This window comes from Parasteatoda tepidariorum, chromosome 5 (assembly GCF_982258835.1).
Source record: "Parasteatoda tepidariorum strain Cologne lab strain chromosome 5, Ptep-v5.0, whole genome shotgun sequence".
Lineage (NCBI taxonomy): Eukaryota > Metazoa > Arthropoda > Arachnida > Araneae > Theridiidae > Parasteatoda > Parasteatoda tepidariorum.
In genome coordinates this window covers 38,442,543-38,460,566 of record NC_141759.1, presented here as the reverse complement: position 1 = coordinate 38,460,566, position 18,024 = coordinate 38,442,543, and the positions used below count along the sequence as shown (strand labels likewise).

General features: G+C 26.9%; 1 protein-coding gene across 1 annotated transcript in view; it reads right to left on the bottom strand.

Annotated features, from left to right (window-relative positions):
• Nucleotides 1-22: 22 nt before the first annotated feature.
• Vps39 (vacuolar protein sorting 39) overlaps nucleotides 23-18,024 on the bottom strand; it is a 43,950-nt gene continuing 25,948 nt past the window's right edge. Inside the window, exons 17-26 of the mRNA XM_043054184.3 lie at nucleotides 16,186-16,259; nucleotides 13,212-13,310; nucleotides 12,202-12,319; nucleotides 11,294-11,422; nucleotides 8,130-8,232; nucleotides 5,874-5,919; nucleotides 4,835-4,987; nucleotides 1,723-1,857; nucleotides 1,555-1,646; nucleotides 23-246 (exon numbers count right to left, since the gene is read on the bottom strand). Coding sequence (XP_042910118.2) covers nucleotides 174-246; nucleotides 1,555-1,646; nucleotides 1,723-1,857; nucleotides 4,835-4,987; nucleotides 5,874-5,919; nucleotides 8,130-8,232; nucleotides 11,294-11,422; nucleotides 12,202-12,319; nucleotides 13,212-13,310; nucleotides 16,186-16,259 — 1,022 coding nt within the window. The 3' untranslated portion in view covers nucleotides 23-173. The remainder of the gene's footprint in view (nucleotides 247-1,554; nucleotides 1,647-1,722; nucleotides 1,858-4,834; nucleotides 4,988-5,873; nucleotides 5,920-8,129; nucleotides 8,233-11,293; nucleotides 11,423-12,201; nucleotides 12,320-13,211; nucleotides 13,311-16,185; nucleotides 16,260-18,024) is intronic.

The following is an 18,024-nucleotide window of genomic DNA, read 5'->3' as shown; positions in this document are numbered from 1 at the left end:
GTTATTCTAATAAGAATCATTGTTAAAAATTCAAAATATTTTATTACAATTTCAAGACATCTGGAATGTTTACAACAAAACAAAAAAGGAAAAAAATATTTTTATCATTATCAATCTCTATACAAATTATGTACATAAAAAGCAGGCTATTTGTGATAAAATTGGATGAAGGTTTAATTTTCAGCAGAATATTGATCTTTACAAGAATAATGGACTGTAACACCAGTTGGAAAATGAGCAAAGGCACTGAAACAAGAAGAAAAAGTTTTTAATTACTACAGCATAATATTTATTTTTTATCTTAAATTCAAAATATATAAATTTTTACATTAATTTTAAGTTTATAATTGGTTGCATGTTATAAAATTTTGCAAAAATATTTTTTTTCTACTAACAAATATGTTTTTTTGAAAAGGTAAAATTTTCACGATGCTATATTTTAATTAGATTTAAGAAAAAAAAATTTTTTTTAAAAAATACCGATTATTTTTATGTACAAATGTAAATTTTGTTTTCAAAAAATTTACTTTTAATTTTCTTATTTACAAATGTGATGGGGTTTGTTTTTATAAACATATCCTCCAAGTGCTTAAAATTTTATATTTAAGAAAGTTGATGAAAACTAAGAAATTTAATTGATACCGTATTATGAGCGGAATATGCCTAATTTTAAATAATCTGGAGTAATCCTAGTTATAGAATAAAGCATCGCCACCAGAGATTCCTCACTATCTGCTAACTTGGCTGCAGGCGCTTCTTTGGCAAGAGAATATTTTAGTTCATTTTCTAAAAAATGGTGCAACCCCAAATCAATTAATGAAAGTAATGGTAGTTCAGTGGTGCATGACTTGTGGTTTGCAAGCCACATGCAGCCTACCACCTGATGCATGGCCCACAGCTGCCAGTGAACATAATGTAAGAAATCACCTAATGAAATAAATGTAACATCAACTGAAACATTTGTAAAATCTTTTGCTATAAAAGTGTTTTATTTATTTATTTTACAATTTTGTTTTAATAACATGACATGATGGGGTTAATTTTTGATAAAAAGTTTTACATCATCTAAAAGCAAAGAGGAAATAGGCTGATTTGTAACAAAGTAAATATAACAGTAATCAAGAACAGTTGCAATCGAACATTGAAAATGTACTTGATTTTTCAGTTTTTATGAGTATATTATTATAATACAAAAATTTTAAATCAAGCACTTGAATAAATCTTTTAATACTTAACAATTGAGTAAATCTGATTTAACACACTCAATCTGCACTGATTTCATTTTAAATATGTTAGGTTTATCTTTCACTTTTTTGGTAATTATTACTTCGGATTTCCACGTATATTTGATAGTCTTATATACTATAGTACTATGATGTTAATACTATATTACGACACACAAATTTTGAATTGTGCATCCATATAACTAATTTTTCAAAAATTTATTTAAGTGATGCATATTAATCTTTATCTTTAAAAACTTATTGTGAAAATATTTTTAAAAAAAATTTCAATACATTAAGTTTAAATTGATAGAACTGAATTTGAACTTACCTTTTACCAATTCTTTTTTGACAAACTCGGCACATGTCTAAATCAGTAACTGTTAATTTGTATGAATGAAAATGGATACTTTTAGCTTTAACCTGAAAACAAAATAAAAAAAGGAAATGGTAAATTATATTCTGTTTTTAATTCTTTTTTGTTAAAAATTATAATTACTTGTAAATGCTCAGCATATAGAAGAGATTTTGTGAGCTGCACATCATATTTTTGACTTTGAATACTGTGAAGAACACATTCCAAAAAGGTTTTGACATCACTTACAGATATGACTGATGGTAACAAACTTAAAGCCTAAAATAAAGCAATGATTTACAATCTACTGAATATATTTATGTGCTTTTCAAATAAACAAAATAACAAGTAATGAAGCAGAATTTAACTGTAATTTCCTAAAATAAATTATTTTTCTAAGTAAACATATATCTTTTTTTTTAAGAAAAAATTTTATGGGTGATAAATTATATTTAAAATATATTCATTGAATAAAAGATGTTTCTGTGTGGTATAGTAATAATTTAAATAATTGTCACATTTACAGCAAAGTTGACATTTTGTCCGGATGAAACCTATTTCTTCCAGGATGCTGGAAAAAAAACTCAGAAGAAACTGGGTAAAATAGAAAGAAAACTGGAAGAGATTGATGAAACTAATTAAAAATCAATACAGTTTTTCACATCTAACCTCTTAAAAGAGAAAAATAAGCAATTTTCCTAATATTTTCATTTTTTTAAGTTTTGTACAGAATTTTAAAAATCTATACACTGGGTGCATAGCGTTTTTAAAAAGTGCTTAAAGGTGTTTATTTTGGATGTTCGTTTTTTAAAAGCCCATTAAGGTGCTTTTTTTCATTGGGTGTTTTTAAAAAGTGCTTAATTTTCCCTTTTCCAAAATGAGATTTTTTCTTTACGCTTCTTAAATGTTGATTTTGGACACGAATTATGCAAAAACAGACATTGTTCCATTCAATGTTTTCACAATTAATTCAACCCCAATCTATTTCGGCGTACCGTCAGTCCGTAGCTAATGAAAACACCGTTCGGTTTACATATTAGATTAAATACTTGCGGGTCCGCCTGTGCATATACTGAGCTGTATTTAGAGGGAAGTATTTTAGCCCTCTCATGTGCAACTGCTGAATTTTACAAGAGATACTCAATTTCAGGCTTCATTATCCGCCTTGTCGAAAAATCTCTTGAATTTTCGCTGATTACAAGGACTCACTAAACATTGTTAATTTTTTCCCCTAATGACAATAAAAAAAAATTTTATTTCTCCATTATTGCAAGCTAATGGCCTTCTCGCGATATTCTATTTATAGATCTGTACCATAATCTTTGAACTTGACTTGGGAATCATTCACTAACTACGTATTTTCATGTGGGTCCCCAGAGCAGTCAAGAATCCCAAAGCTTCATTACCTCAAAATTTTCATCTCCCTTTTATTCATTAAATTTACGAAATAATTGAGAATTTTAGGAGTAATATTTTTGCCTGTGGGACCGCCCACCAATTGCATTAAGTTTTAGTGTACTTTACTGTTTTTTTTTTTTTTTTTTTTGCTTATTACTTTTTATTAATTATTGCATTACTTTTAAAATTTTCAGTAGTACTTATTAGTTGTTGAAGAAGATAATATAATTTTAATATTTTAAATGCAAAATTCTTATGTTAAGTTTTGAAATAAATTCAGATATGTCATCCAAAAAACTTTAATTCATCTCTTAATGATTTTATTTACAAACAATCGAAATCAAAATTCAATTATCTCAGATTTGTTAAATATTATGAATATAAGGACCACGCATAATTCATGAGTTTGAGCACTTAATCTAGTAGTGTTTGATTATACCCATACTTAACAGTATAAATAGCTTGAAAATTAATACTTTCATTCAAACATGATTGTAATTTTAAACTCTTTGATACTTCTTTTTTAAAGACTATTTTCCACTTTTGAAGAAGCTTGCCAGGTTTTAACAACCTGTTTTGCATGTCAAAGCACAATTTTTGTTAACCCATTTTTTTATATATATATTTTTGTACATTGAAACCCATTGCATTCACACTAAACATTCTATAATTTTTATTTTCCATCATAAAGTTTACACCCTTTCTTTACAACACAAAACTTCACAAGTTTTCTAGGCACAATTAAATTTTACCAATATAATTAGCTATATCTACTTTTTAACAATTTGATTATAGGAGAATCTATTATAGAAATAAGCATGAAATTTAGGTTAAGTATAGAGATAATTATTATCTCTTATAAAACTCAAACAGTGAAATAATATTAATTACTTGATTTAGTATGAATTTTTAATTAAAGTAAAAACGTAAATTTTCCTGTCAGCACCATATTTTCTAAAATGAATAACAGCTCTTTTTACCCAAGGTATAATTGTAACATACTTCATATCCATAGAATGATTTTGAAGGTAAATTGGAATTTATTCTCTGCCTTTTCTTTTTTATGCAATTTCCTTATTTATTTTTTATTTAATTTAAATAAGCAAGAAGATTTTATTGTTTTATAGAATAGCTTTTAAATTAGAACTATCATAAATAGTTTAAAAGGGTATAAAATTTTAAAACGTCAGTGGTTTGGCTTACGTGTTATATAGCATGCCAAATATATTAAAAATTGTAGAGGGAATAAATGTAAATTCTTAGTGAAATTCTCTAGCACAAAAAAATAGTATGCCAACAGATTTTTGTAGGCCAAATTATAACTTAACTTTAAGTATATATATACAAAAATTCTTTTCTTCCTGATTAATAAGTGGAGAAATTGGGATAATTCTAAGTACTAAATTACATCATTGCTTTTCATTGGTGCAGATGTTTGATCAGTCATAATTAAAAGTGTTGATAGTTGAAATATAACTCTTTTTCTTGTTTTGCCTATTAATAGATAAATTAATTCTGAATGTGCATATTAATAAATGAATAGAAATAGAAAATTTATATTTTAAATAATGGGCCCATTATTAGTAAAAAAGTACCTAGAAATTTTGAAGTCTTGGGTGTTTAGGAAGTTCCTAAAGTCTAGCAGAATCACTGAACATATTGTCTAAATTTATTTTTAATATTTGGCAATTGTCAATATTAATTTCACTGAAGAAATTTTTTTCATCAATAAAAGTTTACAATAAATAAACAGATGAGAAAACAATAAAGATTATACATGAACATAAAACTTTTTTTATTCTATTTTTTTTTTATTCAGTTATTAAATTTTTATAATTTTGGGATGGTGTCATATTACCTTGAATGAATCAATCTTATTTGAATACTGTTTTAATATTGATATAGCCCTTTCAATATTTGGTTCTGGTATAGGCACATATCCAACAGCAGGAATATTAATTTTTTGGTTTTCAGCTGATGGCAAATACAATTTTAACAGGACTAGGTAGACCTAAAAATGCAGAGAAAAAAACTTTTAAAAAAATAGTACATTATGTTTGACCATAAATAAACTGTCAGCTATTGATCCTAGCAATAGTTAAAACAATATAAATAATTCAGTAATGGTTACAAGCTTGGAGAGAAACCTACCGTTGCAGCAGAATTAATATTTTGGTTCAAAATTAATGCAATTTTTCAAGAAGTGTAAACAGATTTGACAATCATTTTTTAAAAAATGTTTATTTTGAAGAAGTTTAAACTGCAAGTGGGATGAATCAAAGATCTTCTTCAAAAGCTTTGCTGTACTATGAAATAACCCTTTCAGCAAATAATATGCTATTTTTCTAAATTTTATGAGATTGTAACAGCTTTTTGTGACTGTTAGCATCTATCTTTAGCCAAAAACCTCTCGGCAATTATGAAATAATGCAAATTAAAAAAAGCCACAAATTTGTAAAAATGAAAGATTCTTAACTAATTTTTTTAATATTTGAAAAAAATTTCCATCGCTGCATTGTTTAGGTGGATACTTGTATTAATATTGTATAAAAGGAGGGAAATATTTGAGCAGTAAACAAATATTTTTTAAAACTGATTTTAATTGCTAGTTTATAAAAATGCAATTTGCTCTTCAATTACCTAAAACTTCTTTGAGACAGATATTAAAAAATTATAGATGCAAAATTTTTAGTTAAAATTTCAAGTCAATAGCTAAGCCCAGTAAGCAGTAAATATATCAATATACCATGTTACAATATTGTTGATAATAAATATGTTAAGAGTTATAAGAAATACTTTTTTTGAAAGAAAAAAATCCCTTGATAATTATGTAAAGATTTTCCTTTTAAAACTCAAGGTAATCAAACTATTCAGCAACACAAATAATATATACTTACATCTTGATTTCCAGGCTTGTCTTTATGATAGTGTTTTTCACAATATCTAATGAAATAAAAATCAATTAAAAAAATATTAATTCATGTAATATATGTATTTAAGGAAGCATTGAATAACCTTTTTAAGTTAATAGAATTTATTTTTGTTCTTAAAAATTTTTTTAATTAAAAATGAGTTATAATTTATAAAAATTTCTTAATGTAAAAAGCTTTCCAACACTTTAATTATCAACCTGATAATAATCTTAAGAAAATTTAGCTGTACATAAACTCTAAGATTACAAATTTAGCAAAAATATGCTGACTGCTTTGGCTATAAACGACTAGTAAAAAGACTTAGGTTAATCAAACTAAAAAAAATTTAAAGTAAAGTTTCTAAAGTCTTATCCAAAAACTTATCACTTTACCTTTTCAATTTAAAATTCTCAAAATAAAAATTTCTTCACAGAAATTATTTTTTTAAAAAATCAAAAGGCAAAAGCAATGATTTTTAGAAAGGTATTACCAGTTTTTTTAATTTTCCACTAACTCTGGTAAGCCTACACAAGTTGTCGGCAAATCAAAATTTAGAAAAGTATGTAATAAAAAAGATTCAATATCAGCATAATACAAAGCTTGTCTTTATGATAGTGCTTTGCAACAATATATTGCTTATGATAGTGCTTTGCACAATATTTGCATATGATAGTGCTTTGCACAATATATTGCTTATGATAGTGCTTTGCACAATATTTGCATAGGATAGTGATTTGCACAATATTTGCATATGATAGTGCTTTGCACAATATATTGCTTATGATAGTGCTTTGCACAATATTTGCATAGGATAGTGATTTGCCATGAGGATAGCTACTGTTTAAGTGACGCGTATGAATGTCGAATTGGAGACTGTGAGTTTGATCCTAGAAGCTGGCAAAACAGCTATCATGTATACACAATAAGGTCACATTAAATCTCTAATGGCTGAAAAGCCCTCTTATTAATGTAATGTGGAAGTTAGGAGTACTAGTTAAAGCACTGTCTATGACATTTAACTGGCATAAGAATTGACGTCCCGAAGATGGTCATTAAACGATAGATCATTGAATAGATGCCTTGCTATGATTGGATAGTGTGCATACATATTTGAAATATTTTATTAAAGTTAATCAGAATTGTTAACATGATTTTTGAACTTATTTATAACATTATGCTGTTTTTTAATTATTTTACAACCATAAAAAAGAATGTATGCTTGTGGCGATGTTGTGAATATCTCGCCAATTGTGAGGCTTCACGCCGCATGCGTCTCTCGCCAATTGTTTTGTTTTTGAATGTGTGCTTCTTTCTTTGTTGTTATGAAGTTGTTGTCTATCTCTCGGATCTCGAGATGTCTGAGTTAGCATTTTTGTGATAATGCAAAAAATAAAGGGAAGCGACAGTCCAAAAGTTGTGTGTGAACTTTAAGAAATGAGTTTAAACATATTATTAATTCGAACCAGCGCAAAGATTCTTCAAAGAACAAGAGAATATTATTTCTATTGCATAAGAAATATTATTGTATTTTTGGAAGTACTGTAGATCTATATATAACGCAATTCTATAAACTACAATTTTTTATAAACCACATTAATTTTGTGGATGTAAACAATTAAAATATTAAACAAATTTCTGAAACCATTAACTATCAAAGAACCATTAACTATTCACAAGCAAGAAAACTTATTTAATAAGAGGTTACAATCTCTAAAGCAAATCGATAATGATAATTTCTTTTGTTGTTAACTTCATTGCTCTTTGTAGTTTTTTTTACAATGATTATTCATGACAATAAGAAATCTTGAAGTTCATGTTTCTGTGTTTCAAAGTCATTTACATCTAAAAATTATTTTAAAACATTTAAATATTGATCTGTTCCAGGTATCTATTGTTATGTTCATTAAGTAAGGCAAATGATATGTGAAATGATCAATATAACACAAAATTCAAAATAACATAAAGTCTTGAAATTCAAGCTTTGCATTACAAAAATCTTCTATTGTATAAATGATTAGTGGATTACATTAACTTTTAATACTGTAAAGCCCTAAATATAAGGCAAAACAACAGTCTGATTCCACTGAAATTTGACTCGAATCATCATGAAATGATAATCAGCCCCCCTTCAAACCAGAGACACAATGCTGTAAATCAAGTGCAAAAAGGGATTCTTTACGTCGAATTGCCAGCTTGTAAAGGTAGTAGGGGAGAAATAAAAAAAGAATATGCAAATCTTACCTTTCAGCTTTAGAGTAGTTTTGCAAAATGTGTATGTAAATAGTTAAGGCATCATCATGTCTTCCCAATTTACCCAAAATTACAGCACCTTCATCATATAGTCCTTCAAAATTAAACAATATTTTATTATAATTATATTACTAAAGTCACAGTAGAATATAAACATGATAAAACTAGCTTAATAAAAAGGCACCAATTTAACATGCACCAATGCTATTCTTAGACTAGTTGTTTTAGAACTTTAAAATGAAACTGCAGGGTTCCCACTCTTTTAACAAAGCAAAAATGAAGCACTTTAAAGGACTTTTTTTTTAAAAAATTAAGCACTTTTTTGAAAAATTAAGGACTTATGCCACCAGTGACAGTGCCAATTATTTACCTTTCTAAAAACATCAATAAATAAAAAAAAATAATAATAAACAATTGTATTAATTAACAGGACTCGGCAAAGAAGTACCAGGTAATTTTTGCAGGAGAAAAAAATTTCAGATTGTTAAAAGTTAACGTCATTTAGATTGTAAAAGTTAACAAATTAAACTAATATGTATTCCATTTTTAATGACTTCATTGAAATTGAATTGTAAAATTAAGTTTTCATGTATGTTAAAAAAAAAAGTAAATAAAGAAAATTGGCAAAAACATTGAAAAAATTATTACAGGAAGTTTTTATATTTCACTACTAGACCAGCAAACATGTTATTACTTTTATGATGAACTTAAACAAAATTATTTCCAGCCAAACATTCTATTAAGAATTAACTTTACATAATGCTACTAAACATTCTGGTGAAAAAAATTAACTCATTTTAAAGCAACCAAAAACTGAACAAAAATTAAAAAACAGTATATTAAGTTGCAATGTTAACTGAATAAAATGATTATTAAAATCTAAGGATCTTTTAGTTCAGTAGATTTAGATTTTTATGTAACATTCTGCTTATCCTTTAGTGATGCTAAAAAATTAAGGACTTGTACCAAAATTAAGTACTTTTAAGGGCCCTTATTTTCCAAAATAAAAAATTAAGCAGTTTTTAAGGACCGTGGGAACCCTGAACTGTATGTGAGATGAAATTTTGTGAATAATAATATAGTAAAGAAAATATATTAGTAAAAAAATTTAAAGTGCATTGTATAAGATATCATAAAAATGACTGAGGATTTGAAAAATTAATAGAAAGTTTAAAAACATACCGTATATCTGCTATATTGAGGCATTTTTTTACACGGTAATTATACATCTAATTAAAGTTTTGAAATAATTACATTTTGCACACACAAACAGTGAACTCTCACTACTACTACATCCAATACAATAATTTCCTTTATTACGATAATGTTTCGTGGTCCCGACAAACATGACATTATGAGTTAATGTTATGCTCCTCTCGATATTACGAAATTCTCTAAAGCAATAAACCCCACGATTTTTTTTCCAAATTTCAACCTTATTTTCTCCATTTATTATTGGTTTCTAAATAATGTAAAAAAAATCTTTAATTTATCATCTTTTGCCATTTTTTTCATCTTTTCTGACACGACAAGACTCACTGCTGACCATCACCAAAAGTTCCATCCAAGATGTCACTGTGCCATAATAGGCATTACATATTTCCTAGCTTTTAAAATTTCTGTAACACTAGATTGCCCTAGGACAGGGGTGGCGAACCTTTATACACCAACGTGCCATTTTTTCTAAAAAATTGCTTAATGAGGTCATAGACGTGCCGTCAAATAATTTTGACTTTGTGATTATTCGGAAAATAATAATACTAAATACTATCAACTCAAAACTCTTTATTTACATTGAAAAAAAAAAACATTTTGCAATGTCTCAGTTATACACGTAATTCCACTTAAAGTAATATCAGTGTGACTTCTGTTGTTGCAGATTAGATGACCAATAACTTATAATAGGTTGTAAGATGATGAATTTATAGTTTAAGCAGGACTGTTGATTTTTTTTGCCAGTTATTTACTGTTAGCTTGTTTTTTACGGTTATTAATTGCTTTTTTAGTATTAATTTGTAATTTTTTTATTAATAATTGTTTATTATTTTGTTTGTTTTTGTGAATTTTAATTTAATTGTTACATAAGCTTCATAGTGTAATAACATTTGTGTAATAACAATTCATAGTGTAACAACAATTGTGATCGGTGGAGTGCCCAAAATATTGTGTCGCGTGCCATAAATGGCACGCGTGCCATTGGTTCGCCATCCCTGCCCTAGGAAGTCATTTTGACTACTTTTTAATTTCAATTAGAAAAACAATGATGTATATAATGACACAATTTCTAAGAATTTTGTGACTCTTTATACAACATATAATTTTTTTTATCGTTAATATTTATCTAATAACTTGTTATATAACTGTAAATAATGTTAAAAATTAGTTTTAACCAAATTTCTTTACACCAACAAACCAACAGTGCAAAAAAAATTTTTTCTCAGGTTTTGCATCCAAGAAAATGTTTATTCAAATACAAAAATAATCGTGTATGTTGCTCTTTATATTATTTTTTTGTATTTTGTGAATATAATTTAGTATGTGTATATCAGAAATTTTCTCAAAGAAATTCTCCGATTTAACTTTTTGAAACCACTCATTTTGGACGAAAATCTTTACACACACATTTGTAAATTTTAAATTTAAAATGTAAATATCCATTCTCTGGTGGTTGCAGCAGACTAACCTCAATTTTCTCATTGAACATTTTGTGTGCTACTATGCAAGTTTTAATACCAACCTTTTTAAAGTTTTATATCCTAACATTTAGATATCTGTTGCACATTAATTGTTTAATACATAGGTGCACATTAAAGTTATTGTAGCCCGAATTTTTTAATATTCAATAAAATATTTTTAAAAATCTACTTCGTATTTTAATTTGTAATTCAATACTTTTGCTTTGTACAACTTGGTAAAAATCTGACAGTAATATTTAATGTTCCTTTAAACATAAAAGTGTCCAACGTAAAATTTTGATAAAGTTGCTACCCGCCATTTTATTTGTGTTTTTAATTGTGGCCCCCGGCCTCATGTAAATTGGAAACCCCTGCTCTATAACAATATATTTATTTAGACCCAAAATATTGTTGAAGAGAGGTTTTACTGTAGTAATTTTATGAAACACATTTTTCAAGTTAAAAAAAACAAGTCCTAACCTTTGTTCATCATATAAGTAGCAAACCGTTCAACAGTACAATGTTCAGATCCTTCTAAGAATAACAGAAGTTTTTTTCTTAAAACTCCCAGTTCTCCTGGTTCTTGGCCAGCAGGAGCAGGAGAATGACCTAAAAAAAAAGAAATGCATGCATGTTTCATTAAAATGGTACAATATGGTTAAATGTACTAATCAATAAAATAAGAGATACAGTAAAATGTGAACCTCCCATATTAACTATGTTGAGTGAACATAAAACTCAAAGTAATAGGTCAGATTTTTTACAATTTAATTTGCACAACAATCTGAAAATACAGTACAATACACTTATAAAGGTTGTATTTAATGAGAATCCAGTTTTAATGTAAGAAAATTGAGTAAAGCTATGCTAAATAGCGCGAAAAGAAACACAAATAATGCCGTATGGCAGGCATACTAAGTTTAAAAGGATAAGCATTGAACAAGATAATTAAACAAAAGAAATAAAAGACCGGTATGAGGTGGTAGGGTGAGAACTTCATTAATAGCAAATTGTGAATTTAAAACAATATAGATTTTCAAACATTTGAAAAAGAATAGGATATAAGAAAACTCATTAACTGAATTATTAGAATTATTCTAACATAGGATATGATTCCCAGAAATCTAGATCACTGACTGGTGATAAAAACAGAAGAAAACTGAAAACTGTAGAATTCTAAGTATGTACAGCGAAGGAAGATTATTTTCAGCAGTAGTATTTGGGTTTATGAAATTTAGTTCATATTGATATCATTCTTAAATTGTATTTTGAATCATTGTATTGTATATTTATATCATTTTTAATCAATGTTTATTCATATCATTTTTAAATTGTACCAATTTAATACAAAATTTAAATAACAGCTTAAAGCTAAATAAAAAGTTTACCTTCAGGAAGGGCATTTCGATAATCATTAAGTAGCACTAGAATTTTTTCACAATATTTATTCACCAAAGTGTTGTGGAAAAGATTATTTTCTTCATCCCATTTGCATATAATAAATTCCTACAGAAAATAAAGTGAAAGTACTAAGTAAGCAAGACGTAAATTAAACTCTATTAGTTTTATTTAATTTAAAAATTAAGAGATTAAATAATCACATAAAAACCATTTTTATAATATAAGAATAATTATTTATATTTATTTGGAGACCTTAAGCAGGGTGTGTAGCCAAATTATTCAACAAAAAATAAGCACTCAAAAATATTTTTAACCACTTTAAGAAATATCATAATTAGGCAGGGTTGGAAAGTTTTTGAGAATTGATGATTTTATCTTGTTTTAATTGTCATGTAAAAAAAAATCTTTTGGCATTGTTTTTGACAATTGTCAAAAATCATGAAATTTTGAATCATGTAAAACGAATGGCGTTTTAATACGGTAGACTGACAATACGCCAAAATAGATTAGGGTTGAATTAATTGTGAAAACGTTGAATAATAGAACAATGTGAACTGTGTCTTTTTGCATAATTCGAAGCAAAAATCAACATAGTAAAGGAAAAATCTCATTTTGAAAAAGGGAAAATCAAACACTTTTTAAAAACACCCAATAAAAAAAGCACCTTTAAGGGCTTTTAAAAATCGAAAATAAGCACCTTTAAGCACTTTTTAAAAATGCTATGAACCCTGCTTAATAACAAATAGTCTTTTTTTTTTCTTAGCTGTTGGCTTAATATTATTTGTCTAATATTTTTATTACTGATTTTTTTTTTAAATAATAGAAATCAAAGCCATCATTTTAGGCCAGACAATTGTTTTAAGTAATGATTGAGAAACTGCAAAGCAAATGACACAAAAAACTGCTATTAGAAAAAAATTTAACTTAGCTTCACAAAAATATATATTAAAATACTTGTACTAAACTAAAAGTATAATTATCAATAAAAAAAAATTACTAAGTAAGGAATCACTAAATCTGGTTCTGTTTCACATAAATACTGTAAAACTAATGAGCGTGGAAGGTGTTCAGTTTCAGTCATTTCTTCTGCAAATATCTGAAAATAAAAAAATGCATATTAATTTAAATACATTATTTCATTTTTAAAAAAAGACAAAACTAGTATATTTTGCTTGGTAAATTTACAAGATGTGGCACTGAGTTTGGAGATTTTAACAATTTTATTAAGAGAGATTGGCTGCAATACAGAAAAAACATAAAAGCAGTTAATTTCTAAACTGAAAAAAAAGTCATTATTTTTCAAAAATAACATCTTTTAGATGCAGACTCCATAAACATTCAGCAACAATTCTGTTAATACAGCCCATTACTTATATATTGCAGCATTTCCGGAAATTCATTGAAATTTTTCCTGAATTTTTATAAAATGCCATCACAGCTTCAGAATATCTATAGCTTCATTGTAACTGAAAGAGCTTCAAAAATTTTAACGTGATAGTGGTAACACCATTCTCTCAACTCTGACTAAACCGAAACAAAAACTGATGCTAAATCAACCAGTGCACTGCCACACTTTGTATAACAAGTTGCAAATATATACAGTCAAACCTCGATATCTCGAACTTGAAGGGAGAGGAGAAAAAATTCGAGATACCGAAAATTCGAATTATCGAAAATCGCATGTTATTGATGGTAGAATAAAGTAAAATGCTCTTTACATACCTTATTTACTATTCCATATTTATTCTAATAACACTTTTTACACTTTCATTTAAAAAAAGATTCAATTGTTGCTTGCTTTAGAGATCTGTAAGGAAGTTTGTCTGTAACACTTTCTAAGTGGACTATAGCTTTAAATGTCTCCTCTGACATATTTGGCTGCCTCTCAATAAATCTCCTTACAGTGTACACTGCAGAAAGTGCTTGTTTGTTAGTAACATTGGGTGGTAAATCTTCGATTTCCTCATCCTCTTCTTCTGATAGTTCACAAGAAGCTTTCATTTGAGCGATGAAATCATTGTCATCCCACTGACCACATACTGTTACTGAATCATCTACGTTTACAAAGTCATGAAATTCCATGTCATCAAGTTTCTCGAGTCATGTCAATCTGTCCCAATCATTTTCGGTGTAGTTTTCAGCAGAATTAACGATATTGATTGTTTGACTACTTTCGTGATCTTTAATGAATCCAGCCTTCTTGAAGCCATTCATTATCATAAAGAAAGACACATCATTCCATGCCACTGAAGTCTTCATGTCCATTTTTTTTTAAAAAAAATTTATCATAATGAGAATTGGCTTTCTATTCTTAAATTTTTTTATTTTTTTTTTCAATAGCTTTTATTTTCAGAAGAAAAATCTATACTATTTATGAAGAAAAAAAATTCAAGTTATCGAGGCATTAGAAAAAAAAAATTCGTGAAATCAAGTTTTTTTTTAACATTGAGTGTATAGAAAATTTGAAGTGAATTTTTTTTTCTTCGAGATATCGAAAAATTCGTGAAATGGAGGTTCGAGTTAACGAGGTTCGACTGTACATATATATATATAGATATATATTTATAATTTTTATCTTAGGATAATTATTCTTTATTCAGAAATATGGCATTAAATAATACTAATAGATGTGTCTTGAGGAAGACTATTGGTTTTTTCCCATTTATTGTTTTCCTTTTTGTATTATTTTATTATTTGTGTATATATATGTTATATAATTTAACATTTTTGTTCACCAACACCCAGAAGTGCTCTCGTGAATATTTTCCGATTACTTTACTAAAGACTTTAAAGTACTAAAGTGCAGACTTTCTACCAAATGTTTTATAATTAGTATGGTGTTAATTACAATTTTTTTTAAAGGAAAAAAAAAACAAATTTTAACTTTCTACGCACTATGATAATTTATGCTAATTTTTCAATGCACTTCTGAATGCAAAATTTTAACTTTTTTCTTTGCACTTTGATAATATGTGCTAATTTCTCAATTGATATCACATTTGAAAGCCTTAATCAAAATCCTAAATAAGTTAGCATATTTAAAATATAAAATTCTGTAACACAGCTGGGATATGAAAATTGTTGGTGATATCATTATATTTACTCAATAAAGAATCTTAGAATTAATACACTGCAAAAAAAAGATTAAAATACCCTATAAATATTATGTAATTTGATTAAAAATAAATTCAAGAAAACATTAGATTTATTCAAAAGCATGAGTTAATAAGTCTATTTTAAATAGGAATTTTCAGAAAAGTGTCATATCAACTTAAAAATGTGACCAATAAATGTATAAAAAAAAAATTTTTTTTTCAGAGTTGATAGAGTCAAGATGATAAAAAGTTTTACAAAAAATATATTTACTAATAAAAAAATTTAGTAAAATGGAAAAATGTTTAAAAGATAAAAAAAAAATTTAAAAAATTCTTTTTTAACAGCATAAATATAAAACATATTTAAACTATTAAGTGCAAAAATGAGATGAAAATTTTAAGTAAAAGTGAAAAAATTATATATGAAATGTGACATTTAGGTTTCCTAGAGATTATATATATGTTCTTTTAAAATTAAAATTGTCATGTTATTTCCAAGAATCAACAAATCTGAATGTTTTCACTTCTTAACCCGATCTTTCAGTTAAGTTATTATGCAGATTATATTAAGGTTTTTAAATACATTTCCTGAGACTTAAATCTTCATCTACATTTTTCAATAGTTACTTAATATTCAAAATTTTATTTTTCTGAATGTGAAAACTAAAATTTAATCCGATTTCAAAAAACTTTCATAATTTTATATTTGACTAAGTAACATTTGGTGAATATAATCCACAATAGCAATTTTTTAGTGACTTTGACTAGAGATTTAAACAAAAATGTAGTTTTGTGAAATTAACTTGATAGATAGTAACACGCAATATTATAATAATAAATTATGAAAATGGACGAAAATGCTTTGCTTTCACATACTTTTAAGCCATCTTCCGGATGTTCTTTTAAAACCCATTTAGCAAACTCAAATATCAGCTCCAAATGCTCAGCCCCTACAATAATATAAAGAAACAAGTTAACAAAACGAATAATAATATGTAATAATTTTTTAATAACTGGTAAAGTATTCTTTACTAATGCAGATACATTATATGAGCTTCTCATAATTAATGTTCAGAGTATCAAATATGATATGACTTTGTAATGCGATTGGGTGTTTGGTGTAATAGAACAATTTTTAATCTACTCTGTTAAAGGGGGAATTTACGATTGCCACTCTCCAACTAAATATAATAAACAGCAATTAAAAAATTATCTGCCAGTCACCACATGATAACCACTTTTTCTGTCAAAAATGCATCCCATGTGTATTTTTTTTTTTTCATAAATATGGAATTATTATGATGATTTTCAAAACATTCTGAAAATTACTTTATTTAACTGTTGTTTCTTTACATTTTTCTTCATTTTAGAAATAAACCTTGTAATGCTTACCATATTTTAAGAAATGCTTCAAGATCTTACATTAATCAAGGTGCATAGCCGAATCTTTCAAAAAAAATAAGCACCTTTCAAGTACTTTTTAAGCACACAAAAAATATTTTAAAGCACTATATACGTTAACAAAATGCAAAATAATTTTCAAAGACTTAACATGATCAAGATAAAATAACTAGTTTTTGACAAAGAACTCTTTTCTTAATTATATTAGCCATTATAAAATGATCAAGGGACTTTTCGGTTTGACTTCAGAGGGTAGAAAGTGAAGCTTGAAACTGACAATATCTGGCAAAATGCAGCAGAGTTGCACGTGAGAGTGCAATAATCTCACAAAACCCAGCTCACTATACGCACATGCGGATTCGCAAGTATTTCATCAAACCTGTAAAATGATTGGCTCTTTCATACGCTATGAGCTGACGGTACGCTGAAATAGATTGTGGTTGAATGAATTGTGAAAACGTTTAATAGAACGATGTGAAAACCACGCTTTTGCATAATACGCATCGAAAATAAACATGGTAAAGAAAAAAATCATTTTCGAAAAGAGAAAATTAAGCAATTTTTAAAAACACCCAATTAAAAGAGCACCTTTAAGAGCTTTTAGAAAACGAAAATTGAAAATAAGCACCTTTAAGCACTTTTTAAAAACGCTATGCACCATGTTAATTTTTTCATTCTCACAATTGGCCACATGTTTTTAAAAAGCGGTCACAGTTAAAAATCTTAACAATTAAACTTTTAATAAATTATTAACTTTTAACATGCCTTATTAATTTCTAATAATTAACTCATATAACTGAACAATAACTGATTTCATTACCTGCCTTAACTGTCCAAGCATTAACTACTGATAGAATAAAGACTGATAGCACAGAAAATATATGAGCCTTTCCTCATCAATGTTGAAAAACCCAAACTTTTTGAGCTTAGTAACATGATTGAGTGTTTGGAGCAATTCTTCATGAAATCAGAAGCAGAAATTGCATTTGAATTTAAAACAACAATTAAAAAGATTTCTGTACCTTAGTAGTTTGGTATAACAATGTAAAATTTTATAGCCATTTGGAGAATCAGCTTGATCTTAAGGTATTCAAATCTAATGATTTCTGATGAATGAATCTTATTCAAATCTAATGATTTTTATGTAGGAAAAAAAATGTCACTGATACTAGAATTACCAATTTTAACACTTTTGAGAAAAACATTTAATGCTTTTTACATTCATTGTGTAAAATAATAATGGTTTTAGGAAAAGTTGGAGAAAGTTTAAAAAAAAATTATTAAACATGATAATAAACATTTAAGAACACAGCA